This window comes from Aquarana catesbeiana, linkage group LG03, assembly GCF_042186555.1.
Source record: "Aquarana catesbeiana isolate 2022-GZ linkage group LG03, ASM4218655v1, whole genome shotgun sequence".
In the NCBI taxonomy this organism is placed as follows: domain Eukaryota; kingdom Metazoa; phylum Chordata; class Amphibia; order Anura; family Ranidae; genus Aquarana; species Aquarana catesbeiana.
Genome location: NC_133326.1, coordinates 684,105,673 through 684,127,240, shown reverse-complemented (window position 1 = coordinate 684,127,240; position 21,568 = coordinate 684,105,673). Strand labels below are relative to the sequence as shown.

At 42.5% G+C, this 21,568-nt stretch overlaps 1 protein-coding gene across 1 annotated transcript in view; it reads right to left on the bottom strand.

The window, feature by feature from the left end:
• Positions 1–21,568, bottom strand: part of LOC141133537 (dynein axonemal heavy chain 2-like) — a 345,338-nt gene that overhangs the window by 99,496 nt on the left and 224,274 nt on the right. Inside the window, exons 44-46 of the mRNA XM_073622980.1 lie at positions 19,497–19,633; positions 4,538–4,675; positions 2,643–2,801 (exon numbers count right to left, since the gene is read on the bottom strand). Coding sequence (XP_073479081.1) covers positions 2,643–2,801; positions 4,538–4,675; positions 19,497–19,633 — 434 coding nt within the window. The remainder of the gene's footprint in view (positions 1–2,642; positions 2,802–4,537; positions 4,676–19,496; positions 19,634–21,568) is intronic.

The window sequence follows — 21,568 nt, the reverse complement described above, 5'->3', positions numbered from 1 at the left end:
CTGCTTCACTGTATATTTAGTTAACCCATGGTACTCTGGGAATCCTTTGTCATGTAGTAATTTTGTATTTATTTTTCAGGATTATTTTTTATTGAACATTTTTCCAAAAGAATACAGAGTGGATCAGTCAAAACAAATAGTAAGTTAGGACACACTCCTATATTTTTGAAAAAGTGATAACCATAAGTTGCACCCAAAGCAAGTCTCCATCTCCTAAACCAGTAAATGATTCACGAACAAAGAAAAGGCTGTCTGTATACTCATACAGGTCATTGAAGTACAACTGAAGGCAAATTAATATTTAGCTTTTTATTGAGGTCTGTGTCCTCATTGGGAAGGATTCCCCCTCTCTATTTGTCCTGTTTATCATTGAAAGTGAAAGTAAAAGAAAATCCCACATTTTGGATTGTCCCCAGAAAAGTAATAGAGTGGAAATCTTCCAATGGGGACACTAGTACTGGTGACCTGGGGGGGGGGCCCAAGAGATTACCTTAATTTGCAGGGATTTCCTCTCACGTCCTGTTTGGCTATGGAACAGGAAGTGTAGGGAAATCTCCCCAATGGGACACGGCAAAAAATAGAAAAGATCTGACAGGGGTTATAACCCTCACCTGCCCTATCCAGAATGAAAAAAAAAAATGTTGCCAATAGTTCTACTTTATTGCTTTATTCAATATGACCATGGTAATATAATAACCTTATGTTCCACACATAGGACAAAGAGAAATAGATATAGATAGAGGAGAATAAAAAGAAATGGGGGGGAAAGGATAAAAGGAGAGGAAAGAGGGAATTTCACCCTCACTGTGGCCTCACATTACCATACCGAGATTTGTGACTGATTCTCCTATTCATGGAAGCATTTCTGTGAAGCTTAGGGAAAATCCGACTGCAGACATCAAATAATTTATAAAGTGTTTTTGTTAATTTAAAAAAATGCAATTTATCCATCCACTCACATATGGAGGGTGACGTAGTGGATTTTCAGTATCTGGGGATAACCTGATGTATGAGAAACAATTGGAGTAAGCCTTTTTTTTAGAAAAGGCTATATAGCCTGGGAAACCTGAAAGAAGGGCAAGTTGCGAGAAGGGGATACTTTGGTCATAGCTCAAAACCTGATGTCCAAAAAGGGGTAAGGTGTGGGAACAACCCCCAGATATGGCTGGATGATTATGACATCTCCATCAGGAGTCAGGTACTTATGGAGAAAATGGTGTGAAGCCTGGAAGGAGAACGGTATCGCCTAGTATTTTAAAGTTTCTTTCCTGGCTACAATGGCAATAGACATCTTGGGAGACATGATAAAGGCTTTAGCAATGTCATCATCTGATAAACTACAGAGCATTTATTTTTCCCATTCCGATAAATAATATGGAGTCCCAGGAGTGGCGTTAGTAAATACAGGGATTATAGTGTGTATACCATACCCAATGGGCCACCAGCACCAAGACATATTACCCAAAATGCTGTAATGACGTTCAAGTAGAGGGCATCCGTTACAAAGGGAGAGACAGACATTCATAAGTTTAAAATAAGCCTGAGGTCTAAGTTACTCTAACGATTCTTTAAGGGATGCATATAGTTGCAAGCCAAAGCTGTGTGTCTTATACCGCGTACACATGAGCGGAATTTTTATTCAGCAAACTTTTGTGTGACCGTGTGTACGCAAGCCAAGCTTCAGCGGAATTCCGTCGGAAAAAACATCCAAGATTTTTCCGACGGAATTTCGCTCAAGCTTGGCTTGCGTACACACGGTCACACAAAAGTTCGCTGAACTTTCGACCGTCAAGAACGCGGTGACGTACAACACTACAATGAGCTGAGAAAATGAAGTTCAATGCTTCCGAGCAAGTGTCAAATTGTTTCCAAGCATGCGTAGGAATTTTGCACGTCGGAATTGGTACAGATGATCGGAATTTCAGATCAGAACTTTTTCCGACCGAAAAATTGAGAACATGCTCGCAATCTTTTGCTGGCTGGAATTCTGCCAGCAAAAGCCCGATGGAGCATATACAAGGTCGCATTTTTGGACCAAAAGCTCTCATCGGACTTTTGCTGGTGGAATTTCCGCTCGTGTGTACAGGGCATTAGAGAAATGTTAGTCACAGGCCTTAGGAACAGCCTAGAAGAAAACAGTTTCAGCAGGAACTCCGCATTGCCTAATACTGGGGTCATTGGGACTATGGGAGATGAGATTTTCAGCATCCTAATGAACAAATCTCACACGTTCTGAAGTGGTAAAGAAAAAGGGAAAAAGATATGAGAGGGTTGCATAGAGGGCAGGATCCGTGGCAGGGAGGTAGAAGAGATGGGAGATATTAGTAATTCAATCCAGAACCATTGCTTGTGTGGCTAATTAAAGATCCAATCTAGTAGTCTAGTTAATAGTGAATCTTTGCAATAAAGGTGTAAATGAGGTAGGCCTATACCTTCATCCTGTTTTGTAAAGAGGATATCATACCAAAGACACGCCAAAAAGCTTGCCCATACGTAGCAAAGAATATAGTAAAACAAAAATGCATATAGAAAAAAAGAAGATACGAAACCTCAAAACGTATACAAAATTCACCCAGATTAAAACTGACCCCAAATCCTTACATTTTCTCTTCAAGGCTGTTCACCTCTTACAGAAGACTCACCCCATTCTCTGGTGTGGCCAATGACTCATACAGCTTGCAGAGGGAGATGACCCCGCTGGTCTCCTCTTGCGGTACAAGGTCCTTGCAGTTTTGGCGTTTGTACTCCAGTATCCTCCCCACGTATTTGTCAAACATACGCTGGAGACTCTCCGCTTCCACCTACACAATAGACAGTATTTATTAACCCAACACCAGTTCATAGAAAATGAAACCACTCTAGCTACAGACTGTAGGTGTAAAAAGAGAACCTGGCACCATTTTGGGACCAAGTTTCTCTGCCCCCCTCCCTTTCTTTCACAATTATGTCTCAGAATAATGAGCTCCTGGTTTTCAAGGTCCATGATGAGGGTAAGGTGAGTTGGTGTACTAGAGTGGGCATTAACACAGCACTTCTGTTTAACAAAGATGTGTGAGAGGGCCTCCTGTACCTTGTGACCAGGCCATGGATCTCCATAATGCAGGTTCAGTTCCTGTTGCTACTGGAAACCAACCACTAGGGAGGGAGCCTAAACATCAACCCCCTTGCTACCGGAGGACCTTTCACCCTTACCAGGCACCACGACTGATTGCTTTGTGTCTTGAACTAGCGCTTGGTTACGCTTCTCTGCTTGACTTGCTGAGTAAACTTGTTGTAGCAGCTAAACTTCAACTATCACAAAGGCTTTACAGACGTTGGTTCTTTAGATACGCCAGACCAACATGCACCCCTTTGAATAACTTCAGACCAGGCTCAGAACAGTTAATAAGTCATACCTCTGCCAGGTAGTAGTCCATGTTAGCGTTCCCCAGGTGCTGGTTATCTCCGGATCCCCGGTGCCGCTGCCAAACTGCAAGGTGCCACAGTCCTCCTCACAGCATAAGTAGTCGAGTACAGACAAAAAGCAAGCCCTTGGAACTCAGCCTTCCCCATTTTTTATATCACAGGTATGTAGGCTGGATCCAATATGCCCAGGAACTGTGCACACACTCTTAACTCTTTCCCCTCTCAGCTTGGACTAGCCACTAACTAACTAGCAATAAACAACCTGACTACATATGTACATTTGTTGTTGCCAAGACATCAAACTTTGCTGCTTATTAGGTTGTCCGGAGGGGGGATCTGGGACAACTGCGCTGCTGAGCCTCTGCTGGAAGGGAGGGGTAAGGAGAGTTGAGGTGCTGAGTCACTATAGGAGAGAGGAGAAGGGTAAATTAAGCTGCTGAGTCCCTGCTGGGGGGGACCTCGAACAACTTCAGGGCTTCTGCTATGTTCCCCACCATGTGACGTTTTTATCAGTTTGAAGGGTGCAGCAATCCGAATTGGTGCTTTTGTGTTCCTATGTGTGATGGACGAGCCAAGGTAGCATCTTCATACAGCAGTGGCACAATAAGGCAGTAAGTCATCTAGGAGCGGTGACATTTTCCTTCTGTTCTGAACGTCAAGGATGAATTGCTCCACTTGCTTGTTTTAAAGCTCAATTACTGCTTGTTAAGAGTATATAAACACTTGCATTTCCATAGCCCAACTACAAGGTAAAAAAGAAAAACAGAGCGGGCACTATGTATATCTTTAAACTCATCTTTTGAAAAATGTTCTGGCTAGTGTATACAGCAATCCACAGTGAAGACTAAATAACAGCACATGCACAATGTCATTTCCACCAAGGTAAAAAGTAGAAGCTCCTCCATCTTTTTCTGGAGCAATAACGTAAAAGGCTCAAGTTGGCATGTTATTAACTCTGTTTAGCTAAAGAGAATAAAGAAGCTTTGCTGATATAAAACTATTTCTTGGATGCCCCATTGTCAGGGACACAGAGACACGGGACGTACAGAATCTTTTAATTGCCAGTTTCCTATGCTCTCTTCTCAACTACCACTTAGTCCACTAAATTCAAGAAGGCTGACTGGTATCTTACCTTAGACCTCTTCTCTAGCCAAGACTGGACATACGGCTTCCAGCCCAAGCTGGTGTGGTCGGTGAATACCATACCGCAACGTGACACTGTGGCTGGAGAAGCAACGGCAAGATCTGCAACCTCAAAGAGCAGAGACACCTGTGTACGGACAGACAAACAGACAGGTAAGCAATGAAGCAGCTGCTTTAATGACAGTCGAGTACCTGTCTAAGCAACACAACTGTAGTAAATGCTCACTTTGAATGCCTGTCTATGGCACAAGCCTTACAAGTGTAAAAGTTCAATCTGAAAGGTGAACATTGTGATAAACCAGATGCTTGTGAAAGTTTCGTCTGAGCACCCAACCAATAGACAAGTAAACTTTTGCTCTGACTACCTCTCTAAAAAAAGGCTGACATATGTTAAAACTTAAATTGAGTATCTGCCTAAGAAACAAGCCCAACACCTAACACTAGTTATAGTGCAGCCCAAGACAAGCCCCGTGTACAAAAGGGAGCACCACATGAAGGCCTAAGTGTACAAAGTTATTAGCATAAGCAGAAGGTTTGGGACTTTATATGAATAAGTGTACAAAGTATTTTAATATTTTAAATATTGTTTTTTTCCCATGAGGGACACCAGACTAAAAAGGTTGTATGAAGAAAGAGAGGAGTTAGGAGGATCAGGTCCAAAGAAAATAAAAAAATAGACATTAGTGGCATTTTCAATCTAAGCTCTGTCCAACTCTCAGAAGGGGAACAGAGAGTTTTAGGCCATTCGAGACATTTATTGATGTCCACAAATTTATCCGTAAGATTAACATAAAAAGACACTTTCTACTTGACTCCATGGGGAACAGGAGCCATCTGATTCCCACTAGCACCCCCCAGGCTAATAACGTAGTGCCTAACACTAATCTTCAGAGTAATATGTTAGGAGCTGAGACTTCTTCTCATACTGATGAGACCCATACGCCTTGTATTCGACACACTAAGCTGTCGAATGCGTCACTATTCAACCCTCCTGGTTTTGTTGCCCCGTCCGTCCAAGTCTTTAAAGAGATGGTGATTAAGGATTTGATGGCTCTTAAAACATCTAGACTGAGAGGTAACAACTATTTTCAATCTAGTATGAAACTAATCTGTACACGTAATGACATTGTCATCCGCCATGCGGATAAGGGCGGTGGAATCGTCATTTTAAATAGGAGTCATTACCAAGAGGAGATGATGAGACTCTTATCAGATAACACGACATACACGCAGTTGGCCTCAAACCCTACTGCCAAATTTAACCACTTCAGCCCCGGAAGGTTTTACCCCCTTCCTGACCAGAGCACTTTTTACAATTCGGCACTGCGTCGCTTTAACTGCTAATTGCGCGGTCATGCAATGCTGTACCCAAACTAAATTTGCGTCCTTTTCTTCCCACAAATAGAGCTTTCTTTTGATGGTATTTGATCACCTCTGCCATTTTTATTTTTTGCGCTATAAACGGAAAAAGACCGAAAATTTTGAAAAAAAATATTTTCTACTTTTTGTTATAAAAAAAATCCAATAAACTCAATTTTAGTCATACATTTAGGCCAAAATGTATTCGGCCACATGTCTTTGGTAAAAAAAAATGTCAATAAGCGTATATTTATTTGCGCAAAAGTTATAGCGTCTACAAACTAGGGTACATTTTCTGGAATTTACACAGCTTTTATTTTATGACTGCCTATGTCATTTCATGAGGTGCTAAAATGGCAGGGCAGTACAAAACCCCCCCAAATGACCCCATTTTGGAAAGTAGACACCCCAAGGAAATTGCTGAGAGGCATGTTGAACCCATTGAATATTTATTTTTTTGTCCCAAGTGATTGAATAATGACAAAAAAAAAAAAAAAATTACAAAAAGTTGTCACTAAATGATATATTGCTCACACAGGCCATGCGCATATGTGGAATTGCACCCCAAAATACATTTAGCTGCTTCTCCTGAGTACGGGGATACCACATGTGTGGGACTTTTTGGGAGCCTAGCCGCGTACGGGGCCCCGAAAACCAAGCACCGCTTTCAGGATTTCAAAGGGCATAAATTTTTAAATTTTTATGATATAGGCATGTTGAGTCCATGGAATATTTTATATTTTGACACAAGTTGCGGGAAAGTGACAATTTTTTTTTTTTTGCACAAAGTTGTCACAAAATGATATATTGCTCAAACATGCCATGGGCATATGTGGAATTACACCCCAAAATACATTCTGCTGCTTCTCCTGAGTACGGGGATACCACATGTGTGGGACTTTTTGGGAGCCTAGCCGCGTACGGGGCCCCGAAAACCAAGCACCGCCTTCAGGATTTCTAAGGGCATAAATTTTTGATTTCACTCCTCACTACCTATCACAGTTTTGAAGGCCATAAAATGCCAAGATGGCACAAAACCCCCCCAAATGACCCCATTTTGGAAAGTAGACACCCCAAGCTATTTGCTGAGAGGCATGGTGAGTATTTTGCAGCTCTCATTTGTTTTTGAAAATGAAGAAAGACAAGAAAAACATATTTTTTTTTTTCTTTTTTCAAATTTCAAAAGTTTGTGACAAAAAGTGAGGTCTGCAAAATACTCACTATACCTCTCAGCAAATAGCTTTGGGTGTCTATTTTCCAAAATGGGGTCATTTGGGGGGGTTTGAACTGTCCTGGCATTTTATGCACAACATTTAGAAGCTTATGTCACACATCACCCACTCTTCTAACCACTTGAAGACAAAGCCCTTTCTGACACTTTTTGTTTACATGAAAAAATTATTTTTTTTTGCAAGAAAATTACTTTGAACTCCCAAACATTATATATTTTTTTAAAGCAAATGCCCTACAGATTAAAATGGTGGGTGTTTCATTTTTTTTTTTCACACAGTATTTGCGCAGCGATTTTTCAAACGCATTTTTTGGGGAAAAAACACACTTTTTAAAATTTTAATGCACTAAAACACACTATATTGCCCAAATGTTTGATGAAATAAAAAAGAGGATCTTAGGCCGAGTACATGGATACCAAACATGACATGCTTTAAAATTGCGCACAAACGTGCAGTGGCGACAAACTAAATACATTTTTAAAAGCCTTTAAAAGCCTTTACAGGTTACCACTTTAGATATACAGAGGAGGTCTACTGCTAAAATTACTGCCCTTGATCTGACCTTCGCGGTGATACCTCACATGCATGGGGCAATTGCTGTTTACATTTGACGCCAGACCGACGCTTGCGTTCGCCTTTGCGCGAGAGCAGGGGGGGACAGGGCTGCTTTTTTTTTTTTTTTTTTTTTTTCTTTATTAATTTTTTAATTTTTTTTCTTATTTTTAAACTGTTCCTTTCATTTTTATTTTTTTTTATCATTTTTATTGTTATCTCAGGGAATGTAAATATCCCCTATGATAGCAATAGGTAGTGACAGGTACTCTTTTTTGAAAAAATTGGGGTCCATTAGACCCTAGATCTCTCCTCTGCCCTCAAAGCATCTGACCACACCAAGATCGGTGTGATAAAATGCTTTCCCAATTTCCCAATGGCGCTGTTTACATCCGGCAAAATCTAAGTCATGAAATGCTCGTAGCTTCCGGTTTCTTAGGCCATAGAGATGATTGGAGCCATTCTGGTCTCTGATCAGCTCTATGGTCAGCTGGCCGAATCACCGGCTGCATTCTCAGGTTCCCTGTTGGGCCAGGAGAGCCAGAGAAAAACATGGAAGACGGTGGGGGGGGGGGGAAATCCCTTCCACTGATTGTAAAAGCAGTCTAGAGGCTAATTAGCCGCTAGGATTGCTTTTACATGAAAGCCGACCGCTGGCTGAAAAGAATGATACCAAGATGATACCTAAACCTGCAGGCATCATTCTGGTATAACCACTCAAAGTCCAGCAACATACCAGTACGTTGCTGGTCCTTGTATTGTAAACTTTTTTTTCATGTAGCCTGTGGGCTGAACGAAAAAAAGATATTGATCGGTGGGTATGCCCACCATTAGAATACCTCCCTTCATCCGCCCACTTCTAATGATGGGCATACATGCACCATTTATATATGCCGAAGCATGGGGGCATCCTCCCGCAAAAGGCAGGAGCAAATTGCTCCTCCACCCACTGCTGCCCCCACGCTTCGGCATATATGCTGAAGTATGTAACTGTGGTGGTGAAATCACCTCCGACAGCGCTGGAGTCACGGCTTTATATATCGTGGGAGCAAACGCTGTTGCTGTCAAGATAAATAAATCCGCGCTGCAACTGAATGGCGTACCTGCTAAGCAAATGATGGTTAACAAAAAAACAAAGTAACATTACAGTATAACAGTAATACTTACCATACCTGCAAAGCAAATACAAAAAAAAACATAGTAAAAAATAAAACATTTAACGCAACCTGTGCCTACCTAAAATATATATATGCCGAAGCATGGGGGCATCCTCCCGCAAAAGGCAGGAGCAAATTGCTCCTCCACCCACTGCTGCCCCCACGCTTCGGCATATATGCTGAAGTTTGTAACTGTGGTGGTGAAATCACCTCCGACAGTGCTGGAGTCATGGCTTTATATATCGTGGGAGCAAACGCTGTTGCTGTCAAGATAAATAAATCCGCTCTGCAGCTGAATGGCGTACCTGAAAACAAAAAAGTGGTTAACAATAAAAAAACAAAGTATAAAAAAATTGCATACCTATAAAGCAAACATGATAAAAACATAACAATAAAACATTGCAGTATAGAATGCAGAACAATAGAGAGAGAGAATAGAGATAGAGAACAATAAAACGACAACTATTTTTGGTTTTTTTTTTTTTATTTTTTTTTCGTATTTTTATTTTTTTATTTTTTTTTTTATTTTTTTTTTATTTTTTAACAATTTTTTTAGTAACTTTAACTTTTAACTGTAACTGTACCAGGTTTGGGTCTCTCAAAATGCGATGGCATCTTGGGAGACCCTGTGAAAGTGTGCCTAGTCTGTGCCGTGCTGAACCCTACGCTAATACTCCACTAGTGTATGGTAGCGTTCAAAACATTCACCAATGCATAGACCAGGATTGTCAGGACAGGAGGGACAACAATACCGGGTGTCACGCCTAAATCCACGTTTGCTGCAGACACGACATCTTTTTTGGGGGGCTCGTTGGGTAGGGGTACTCGGGAGGACATAAGGAAAATGCCTCCCATGCAGCCGGCTTACTGCATCTGGTTGGGGAAGGTGAGGTGGAGCACTGTCTGGATACAGAAGGGCTCTGACGATCTCTTCCTGGAATTTAAGGAAGGATCCAGTCCGTCCTGAAGCTCTGTATAGCACATGAGCATTCAGCAAAGCCAATTGAAATAAATAAACAGACACTTTTTTGTACCAGCGTCTGGCCTTACGGGCAACTAGGTACGGCGCCAACAACTGGTCGTTGAGGTCCACCCCTCCCATATTAAGGTTGTATTCGTGGACACAGAGGGGTTTCTCCACAACACCAGTCGCCGTAGTAATTTGGGTCGTCGTGTCTGCATGAAGGGAGGTAAGAACGAAAACATTCTTATTGTCCCTCCACTTCATAGCGAGCAAATTATTATACTGCAAGCAGGCTCTCTCCCCCAGCCTAAGACGGGACTCTACAAGCCGCTGGGGAAAGCCCCGGCGATTAGGTCGCACGGTGCCACATGCTCCAATCTGATGATCAAACAAGTGACTAAAAAGTGGCACGCTCGTATAATAATTGTCCACGTACAAGTGGTACCCCTTTCCGAATAAGGGTGACACCAAGTCCCACACTATCTTGCCAGCGCTTCCTATGTAGTCAGGGCAGTTTATCGGCTCTACGTGACTATCTTTGCCCTCGTAAACCATAAATCTACATGTATAGCCTGTGGCCCTGTCACAGAGCTTATACATCTTGACCCCGTATCTGGCACGCTTGCTGGGAAGGTACTGTTTGAAGGACAAGAGGCCAGAAAACTTAATCAGGGACTCATCAACGCAGACAACTTGATGGGGGGTAAACAAGTCTGCAAAACGTTGGTTGAAGTGGTTTACGAGGGGCCGAATTTTGTAGAGCCGTATGCAGGGTCTCCACGAGGACGTCAGAGTTCATTGTCGTTGAAGTGCATGAACCGCAAAATCTGCTCGTATCGTGCCCTGGTCATGGAGGCAGAGAACACAGGCATATGGTGAATTGGGTCAGTGGACCAATATGACCGCAACTCACTCTTTTTGGTTATGCCCATGAGGAGGGAAAGGCCCAGAAAGATCTTAAATTCGGAGACCGTAATTGGTCTCCAATCTCTGGCAAGGGAGGACTGGGGAATAGTGGCGATGTGTTGACCAGCGTACAAATTGCTTTGGTCCACAATAGATCTATAGAGATCTTCGGTGAGAAACAGCGAATAAAAATCCAGTGGCGTAAAGTCAACTGTTTCCACCTGAATTCCGGGTTGGCCAGTGAAAGGGGGAAGTACGGGTGCTGCAGAAGTGGTGGGTTCCCAATTCGGATTGGCGAATGCAGCAGGAAGGGCACTATGGGCACGACGGGCCTGTGTTTGTCTTCTTCTTGGTGGCAGCGGGACACTACTTGTGCTTGCCACCTCGCCAGCTTGAACTGCACTTATGGGACTCACCACGTCACCACGTGATACTGCAGTGCTGGATGTACGACCAGGGTGTACTAGGCCGCTGGTGCTTGCCAGTTCACCAGAAGGAGTAGCGGCACTAGTACTTCTCTGCTCCATACGAGAGCCCTGCGGTTCTTGCACTTCAAGGACAGAAGAAGTTCGGGGTCTGGTACGCCTGACCCTAGCAGGGACCACAACTCCGTCGTCAGAGCTATCTGTCATGGAGCCGCTGTCCTCTACAGGTTCGTATTCTGAGCCTGAACTTGACAGATGAGTGACTTCCTCTTCACTATCTGTCATACTCAGAAACGTGTAGGCCTCTTCACTAGTGTACCTTCGATTTGCCATTTTGGCCTCTAAATTTAGGGGTACACTAGTAAGACTCACAGGCAAAAAAGCTCCTGACTGTTAGCGACTGATTCAAAACGCTACCAAAAAACTGTTAGCGATCGCAGGGATCAGGCCTGACTCTGCGAACGCTGCAGTTATGTGTGCTTAGTGTTTTGTAAGTGTCAGTTATCGATCGATACTGCACTTGGGTGGGCTGGGCTGGGCCGAGGGGCAAAACGCAGGTGCTAGCAGGTATCTGGGCTGATCCCGCTAACACTGTGTTTCAGGGAACCCTAAACTGCTGGGGAGTATAGATCTGATCGGATCAGATATCGATCCGTTCAGATACTATAGCACTAAGGGAGGTGTATGCTGCGTGCGTGGGTTTTAGCGGTACTGGCGCTAACCTGACGCTGCCTGGGGCGACGCAGACCTTATCAGATCCTAAAAACTTAACTTATATCACCGCCGGGCAATTAGGGGGTTAAACCTTTATAAGGTAATAAACGGCGGGTGCCCTAAAACTATAATAAACTATAATAAACTGTAATAAACTATAATAAACTACAAAAAACAAACTAGCTAACCAGCGTCACCCGTAACACTTATACGGTGATCGCTGGTGAAAGGGTTAACTAGGGGGCAATCAAGGGGTTAAAACCTTTAGCAGGTAGTATATGGGGGTCCCTGTCGCTATAAAACACTGACAGCGAACCTATATACTTACCTCCCTAACTAGCGTCACCTGTGTCACTAATACAGCGATCAGAAAAACGATCGCTTAGCGACACTGGCGATGGGGGGTAATCAAGGGGTTAACTTTTATTAGGGGGGGTTAGGGGGGTACCCTGGACCTAAAGGGGGGTACCCTAGACCTAAAGGGGGCTAACCTAACTGCCCTAACACTTGTAACTGACACAAACTGACACCAATGCAAAAAAAAAAAAAAAACTGCTATTGGTGTCAGAGTGACAGGGGGTACAGGGGGGTGATCGGGGGGTGACAGGGGGGTGAAAAGTGTGCCTGCGTGTTCTACTGTAAGTGTAGTGTTGGTGCACTTACTTGGATGTCTTCTCTCCTCTGCGCCGGGACGAAAAGACCGGCTCGAGGAGGGATGACATCACTTCCTTTCCCTCTGTTTACATTACAGAGGGAAAGGAAGCGTTTTCATTCGCCGGGAGCGATCGGGAGGGGGTGGCCAACAATGGATGGCCTCCCCCTCACCTCTCATCGCCCGCGAACGAGAGCCGACCGCCTATGGCACCGGGAGGGGTCCGATCGGACCCCCCACCCGCGGGAGGCAGATCACGTACAGGTACGTGATTCTGCCTGCCCGTGCCATTCTGCCGCCGTATATGTGCGTTAGGCGGTCGGCAAGTGGTTAAGAGAGACCTTTTAACTTTAGTTGATGATGGTTTTCAGTTGGGCATTGTTAATGAAAAAGAAAAAGCATATCTGGTGCCCTCTGCTCCAAGGGTACCAGTTATGTATTATTTACCCAAAATTCACAAGAATTTATCCAATCCACCAGGTCACCCTATCATTAGTGGCATAGACTTTGTAACAGCGAGGATAGGAAAATATATAGATGAATTCCTCCAACCCCTTGTGATAACAACCCCTTCCTATTTAAAAGATACCACTCAAGTCATTAAACTCCTGGCTGATTTTGACTGGAGGGACGGTTGTATTTTGGCAACTGCTGATGTTGCTTCCTTATACACTTTCATATCACATCAACATGGCCTGCAAGCTGTTAAATTTTATCTGGATCAGGATTATACCCTAACCACCACACAGAAAGACTTTATCATCAACCTTCAGATTTTTGCCACAAGCCACAATTATTTTTGGTTTGGAGGTAACTTTTTTCTACAGACTTGCGGCGTAGCTGTGGGCGCTAAGTTCGCCCCAAGTTTGGCGAACTTATTTATGGCCTTTTGGGAAAGAGAAGTCATTGATGCCAGTCCCCACAGTGAGCTACGTTTTTGGAAAAGATATATCGATGATGTACTGCTTCTCTGGGAAGGTGACCGACCCTCACTCTAGGCCTTTTTTGCCAGACTGAATAGTAATGATAGAGGAATTTCTTTACAGTACGAAATGAGTGAATCACATATTCACTTTCTTGATCTGAACATTATAGTAAAAGATGGATGTTTATTTACTACTACCCACTTCAAAGAGACCGATCGCAATTCCTTTATACCTCTGACCAGCTGCCATCACCCAGCATGGCTTAATGCAGTCCCAAAAGGACAATTTCAAAGGATTAGGCAGAATTGCACCTCTGTTATGGATTATTATCAGCAAGACTTGATCCTAAAATCTAGATTTATGGATAAAGGATATAAAGAATCAGATATTGACAATACGATCAAGAATATTGGTAATATGGATAGAGATCTCATGCTAAATGGTTCAGGCAGAGCTAATTCAATGTCTGATAATAAATTTGTTTTTTCTATGATTACCAGGTACTCTAATCAGCACTTTTCAGTTAAAAGAATTTTCACTAAACATTGGAGCATTTTACAAAATGATAAAATCTTAGGCCCTGTCATCCCTGATTGGCCAATAGTCATTTTTAGGGGTGCTTCCTCTTTGCGTCATAGCATTGCTTCTAATGTCATAGATCCTCCTAAAGTATTATCTTTTTTTCAGACTATGACAGGTTTTTTTTCCATGCAGAAAGTGTAACATCTGTCAAATTAATTCCTTCAGAGAACGCAAATGTGAAAATTTTCAATCCACTCAGACTAACAGATCTTATAATATCGAATCTTTCATCACGTTCTACGGAATGTGTGGTATATCTTATCAAATGTCCTTATTCCAAACAATATATTGGACGCACAAAAAGAGCTTTACATGTGCGCCTTGATGAACATGTGGGCAACATTAAACGTGTTTACAATAAACATAACCTTTCCAGGCATTATGCCAAACACCATAATAAAAAAATTAAAGGTACCCTCTTTTTACCCATTGACAAGATCAAACCTGATTGGAGGGGGGTTAACCCCTTCCCGCCGAGCGTACGCAGATGTGCGTACTCGGCTTTCCGGGCTTATACCGGGATGATGCCTGCAGCTGCAGGCATCACCCCGGTACCATTGTTTAGAGCCGGCGATCGGCTGTCCAGATATAACAACCGATGCGGCTAAAAGCCGCTCGGCTGCTATAACGGAGCAGCGGGAGGGGACATCCCCCCTCCCGCCGCTCTTACCTGGTCTCCCGGGCCATCGGGAGGCCCGGTGACCAATCGGGTGCCTCCGGCAGCTGGAGGCGGGCTGGAACGAAGCTGTGGGTGGCTTCGTTCCAGCCTTCTAATTGTAAACGCGGAAGCGACGTCACGACGTCACTTCCCGTTTACTTGGCTGCCAATGGCGCCGGTTTTAAAAAGATACATAGTATTCAGAATCGCTGTTTTCGGCGATCTGAATACTGTGAAGTGCAAAGGCGGGATCGTCTTTTAGACCCCCGATCCCTCCATAAAGAGTACCTGTCACCACCTATTACTGTCACAAGGGATGTTTACATTCTTTGTGACAGCAATAAAAGTGATCAAAAAAAAAATTTTTTTAAACACATTTTATAAAAATAAAAATAAATAAGAAAAAAAAAATTTTAAAGCGCCCCCGTCCCCGTGAGCTCGCACAGCAAAGAAAACGCATACGGAAGTCGCGCCCGCATATGTAAACGGTGTTCAAATCACACATGTGAGGTATAGCGAGAGCAATAATTCTAGCACTAGACCTCCTCTGTAACTCTAACCTGGTAACCAAAAAAAAAATTTAAAGCGTCGCCTATGGAAATTCTTAGGTACTGTAGTTTGTCGCCATTCCACAAGTGCGTGCAATTATAAAGCGTGACATGTTTGGTATCTATTTACTCGGCGTAACATCATCTTTCACATTATACAAAAAAATTGGGGTAACTTTGCTGTTTGGATTTTTTAAAATTCATGAAAGTGTCCCTTTTCCCAAAAATTTGCATTTAAAACACTGCTGCACAAATACCGTGTGATATAAAATATTGCAACAATCGTCATTTTATTCTCTAGATTCTCTGCTAAAAAACATATATATAATGTTTGGGGGTTCTAAGTAATTTTCTAGCAATACGGAGTTTAACTTATAAACACCAAATTTCAAAAATAGGCTTAGGGTTAATAAGATTAGATCAATCTCTAGGCTCGAAACAAAATGGATTTTCGACATGAAATCTTACATGCCCTTTGGCCTAAACGTCAACTGGGACATTAATTGTTTTATCAATAATGCATAACTATTGGCAAGCTACTATTCCTTTTTCCTTTTTTTAAGCAATTTTTCTCATTTTTTAAAACATTTTTTATATAATATAATTTTTATTATTTTATATAAATTTATATTTTAACTTGTAAAAGTGTATATTTATATTGCACATGCTGTTAATAACGTACATGATTTGCATGATTTGTAAAATGTGTAATATTAGCAGATTGTATTATTTACGTCTGCCTCGGCTTCCAATCCCTGTGTTCTGCTGTGATCTATAGCTCACTACATTATCTTTCATTAATCTGTTACTATTATTTTGGCACAAGATGGCGCTAATATCCACAGCTTCCTCTTCTTGTTTATTTTTAGCCAGCTTGCCATTAACTAAAATGGCGCTGGCTTCAGCGCTCTATCATTACCATTATAGTGGCCCTTACTTAATATGGCGCCACGCTATTATATAAATCATGTGCGTGATGACCCAATTACAGCAGCCAATCCCTGACGATGTCCTATCATGACGAAACGCATAGGGCGGGCCTGTGATCGTGACGTCACGCTTGATGATACAGCAACCAGCAGAGGGAGGAAGCTCGAGGAGACGCCGTTACCTTTGTTAACACAATGCGCTATTAACAGCTTTATCCTGTAAGTGCAATCTTGTTTGATTCTATTAAACCATTTTAGTACATACTGCACTATGGGCACAATTCTCTTTTATGTCTCTGAGTGATAAGGACCCAGCTGATCAAGTCATCCGTTTAGGTTTCTGGGAGACCCAGTTCCCTGGGCTTGGTGAGACCGCCATTGCGGTCTTCCCTGTGGGTAAGGAGACTACATACTCACTTTGGGTGCATAACCTGTTTGGATGAAGGGTCTCCATCTCTCTCTTCACGGCGTCTAGTGGTTTTATTTGCATGGACATTTTTTATTTACTGTCACCATTACCTGGGACTTTATTTGCTGGAATTTTAGTTTTTTCCGTTATATAATTTATATGATTTTGCTTTTGGTTTTTTATTTTGTGACATTCCGCTTCCATACTTATGACTCACATTATTGTCATTCACAGGACTGTGACATCTCGCTTCAATATTTATGACTCACAATATTGTCATTTATAGTTTTAAACCTTTATATATTTTTTTACTTGGTTTTCTGGATCACTTTTGTCATTTTCCCTATTTTGAGTTTCAGGGATTTTGCCCATTCTTTCATTATTGAATGTTCATTCATTTGTTTTTTCTTTTTTTTTCTCTTTTCCTTGTTTCTGAGGTATAGGGACTCTGCTTTAGTCTTCCACTTACACTTTTCACCATTACTGATTGTTTCTCTATTTAAAATGTTTTCTTTCATTTTTTGGATTAACTTATTTTAGCACCGCACCCACCCCACGTTTTACACTGATTTGAGTTTTGTACTTAGGACTTTTGGTGCTGGCGGCTTTATATACACATAATTCTTATCTTTCATAATATTTTTTATTTTCAAGCGCAGCGTTAACCATTCGGTTTTTTCACCATTTTAATATTGGTAATGGTTCATAACAAGGAAATAAAAAAAGACATCCAATGCATTTCGGGGCTTAAGGATCACCTCCTTCAGGGCTTATGAGTGAAAAGTAATGAAAAGGACTGGGGATGGCAGAATTTGTTTTCACGCATCAGCCATCTAGTTAAGGAAGATCCTTAAGCCCCAAAAAAACAACGGATGTTGTGTGTTGCCTTGCTACGAACCATTACCAACATTGGAATCTTAGATCTACATGTGCTTTTTAGACTTTGTACATGTGGTTCCTCAATTCTGGGTCTCTTGTTTAGGGGGTAAACCATTTTTGTTGAGAGAAACCTACCAGAGCCCCAGCCCCCTATCATTTTTAATTTGACCTACTGATTATTTAAATCCAGCGCCACATTTATGCATGTTTAAGAGATAAGTCTGACAGTTTTGTAACTTCAGCTTGAGAAACAAGCCAGATACTAGACAAAATTCAGTTTGAGCACTTGTCTAGGACACAGGCCAGGTGCTAGCAGAACTTCAGTATGTGAGGAAATGCCTAAGAAACAAGCCTGGCACTGGTAAATATGGTGAAAGGTAGCACTGGATCCTTAGGGTGAATCTAGCTTATGTGTGATAATGCTCCAAATGTCGAAGTGGAGGGTAAAGCTGCTCTCAAAAAACCATAGGAGCTCGTAATACACTTGGGAGCCTAGAATGGGCTCATTTAGAAAACCAAAGAACAATAAGTTTGTAGGCAAGTGAAACATCAGACGGTACAGTATTGTTCATTGAATCTTCCAACTCGTTTTGGAGGTCTTAGAAAGAACAATCCCTTTTTCAAGGCTCAAAGCTTTAGAGGACTGCTAAATGTAGTGCAGTGGCTCAGATAAAAGTCCCCTGAAAAATTATGTGCAAATCATGGCAAAGACTAGCATCAGATTGCTGTTTCCATTTCACAGACAATCTTTCCTTAAGGGGGAAACCCAAGACCTCCAAAACACGATGGTACTTTCAATTAAAGATATCCTCTGATCTCTTGCCCACTGACATAATTCCAGTGCTCAGAGTTTTCTTGAGTAACAGAAGTTCATTTTTAGTACCTGTCTAAGAAATAAGCCAGAGAGAGAATAAAGAAAAGAGGGCCCACCAGCCTTGTGCATTATCCTTTAGTAAATGTATTTGTAAAAACAGATTAAAAACTACTCAAAAACATGTGAAGATATTCAATTTGTAAAAGCCTCCAAATGGTAGCAGTCAATCTATTTACGACAGTCCCCAGATGGTGAAGGTAAGGACTTAAGGACCACTGCTGGCTGACATGTTCGAAGGGATACCTTCTTCCTCAGAGCCTCAGAAGAAACAAGCCAGACCAGCCCTTTTTAACCAAGGCTCCATGGAACCCTAGGGTTCCTCCAGACGCTGCTAGGGGTTCCTTGAGAAAAAAGCTATTTCTTCCTCTCAGGTAAGTTACCATTGACAACAATCTTTTTAGTTTTTAGTAAGGAGGGTATTCTCCCAATGACCACCAACGTACAGTAAGGGGAATACTTCCACCTGACCACCACGCTAATGTAATCGGCGCTGTGGATATAGTAATTATTGTCAGGGCTTCCCAAAGATCTGAAAATTCTTTAAAGGGTTCCTCCAAGTGAAAAAGGTTCAGAAAGGTTGAGCCAGACCTTAGTAAACACTCAGTGTGAATACAAGTCTAGAAGACTACTATTCGAAGTTCAGTATGACTATAAAGACAGGCCTGACATTGGTAAATGCCGAGTGTAAGTACCCGTCTATATTCAACTGCTAAACAATATATCTTTACGTACATCAGACACTGCTGCCAATAATTTTGACAAGGGAGAACAATCTACTGGTTAAAACAGTAATCCAGGCCAACAGGCTTCCCCTGATAAGTGTCTCACATGGATGAGTAATGAAGTCTCTGTAGCCCCGGGTCATGTCATGTAAGCCAGCCCTTCTCAACATTTTCAACACAGAGGAACCCTTGAAATAACTTTCCAGTCTCAGGGAACCCCTGCTAAAAATTTCTATATCTACAACTCATAATACATTATTGTGATGGTCAGTGGGAAAAATTACTTAGGTCACTGGAAAGAATTACCCCCTTAACCCTCTTATCCCACGGAACCCTGGTTATCCTGGTGTAATCTGATGATTTTGGTGGGATCACATGACATTAAGTAATATGCATAGGGAAATGACTAGACACACACAAGCCTTCTGTAAATATAATAGATTACAAGGTATTAGCTCACCTGCTCTGGCATGGCTATTCTCTCTCCGTTAATGAGGGTCAGGACTTTGTTATCATCCATGACGGAATTCATACTTTCTATCCACAGAGTGTCAACTGGCCCATCAAACACAATCCACTTCTCGTCTGGGCGCTCATCTGCAAATTAAAGTATAACAGATTGCTCTGTCTTTCCTCTGCGTAACACAGAATACACCTCTTTATTGATTTCCTAACTGTCGTCTAAACCACGTCTTCCATGTCTTGCACTGATTAGATAGTAACAAGATGCATAGAAGTTAAAATAGTTAAAATAATATATTAGCTGTACCAGTACTATACAGCTCACCATTTTGTCCTATCAGTGCTGAAATATTTAAAGTCAAGGAGCTATGTCTCCTTCTTTCTAGAGCATCCCACAAACAACAAAACCAGAGGTGTCAGATCAACGTCATCTAAGAAGTGGGCACTTGGCTCCACCAGCCCATCGTATTGCTGAACCAGCAGGGAGGTATGTGATGGTGGAAAGGAGCTGGGCCAAATGCTAATATTCTGTAAAAAGCCGCTATTTGTGTAGCACAGCGCTCCATGTATCAAGGCTCTCGAGGAACTTGTAAGTACACTTTTAAGAGACCCTGTTAGATTTTTAAAGAGATAAAGACAGCAGATTTATGTAAGAGAAGAGCTAGTATACTCACCTCCAGGAGTGTACATACAGGGGTCAAGATTGCGACCTGGCCACATGCTTCAGGGGGCCCATCGGACCCCCTGTACACCTGGACAGAAAGGCGGAGGGGGCGGTGGCATGCAGAAGAACCGATCCCTCCGGGTAGCTACTGAATGCCTGCTTCTCCTCCTTTCCCTCCCACAGACATTCAGCGGCTACAGGAGTTAAATGGAGGGCATCGGCTCCTCCACATATCGCTCCCACCACCTCCCTATCCCAGTCCTGCTGCCCCGGGCCCCTGTGTGCATTCCTGCCAGACGCACACAGGCCCCATCCTTGTCTTAATAGAGTCATGCTTCAGTTTATGAATGAATGGGAAGCTCTGTTCAGAGCTATTGCTGTCCATTCATTCTGTGAAGCTGAGGCTGCAGAGAAAGAGACTGATGAATCTTTCCTCAGTTTCAAAAGTGAGACATTAGGGTTCTGTTTAGACCCCTGATATTTCACCAAAGTCCCCCAACGGGGTTCTAAAAAATATGTAAGCAATAATAAAAAAAAAATTCTAATACAAAAATAAATAAAATAGTAAAAAAAATTATGAAAACAACAAGATTAAAAAATACTGACATCAGTGGCAGAACTACCAGGGTCGCAAAGGTCTCACTTGCAACTGGGTTTTGGTGTTCCACCACTGTGGGGGGGCCCCAAGATGCCAAGAAGGTGGCCCGCTGCGGGACCATGATAAAGGGTCCCACGATGGGAGTAAAGGGCCTCAAGATCAGTGGGAAGGGCCCTGGGGGGCCTTCATGCTTTTTTGCACCGGGGGGCCCTAAAGGTTTTAGTTACGCCTCTGCTCACCTCTCTGGTTGCCCATGACTTCCACCTCCCCTCCTGTTCATCATTCGACACTTCAGGGAGTGTCAGATGTCTGTGTCCCCCCACCATGCATCATGGTTCCTTCCACCTAAACCATCATCACTGCTGAGTCCTGTGGTCATAGGATGAGTTAAAGGAAGAAAGCACAGTACATGTAGAGGAACACATACATCCCTGAAAAGTGTAACAAAGACTGCAGTGCTGGAATGTAGGGGAGGTGGGAAATTTTCCATGGCTCTCCCATAGCTCTATTCACTGTAAGGTGTTGTGAAAAATAACCAGTACTTCTAGATAAGTGGCATGCTTTGACTTTCCTCCATGTAACAGGCCAGATTCTTCACAACTGGCTGCTCAGGCACCAGCCAATGTTAACATAATATGGCCTGTAGATTACATTGGTCTTTAGTTCCTTGCTTGCAGTGGTGAACAGAATGGTGGGAGGAGTAATACAAGAGAGGTATGCGCTTATTGCCCTGTATGCACAAACTACAGCTTCCTTTAGGAAACAGCCTGCCCCAACTTCTATTCTAAAAAGTTCTCTGCATTCAGCA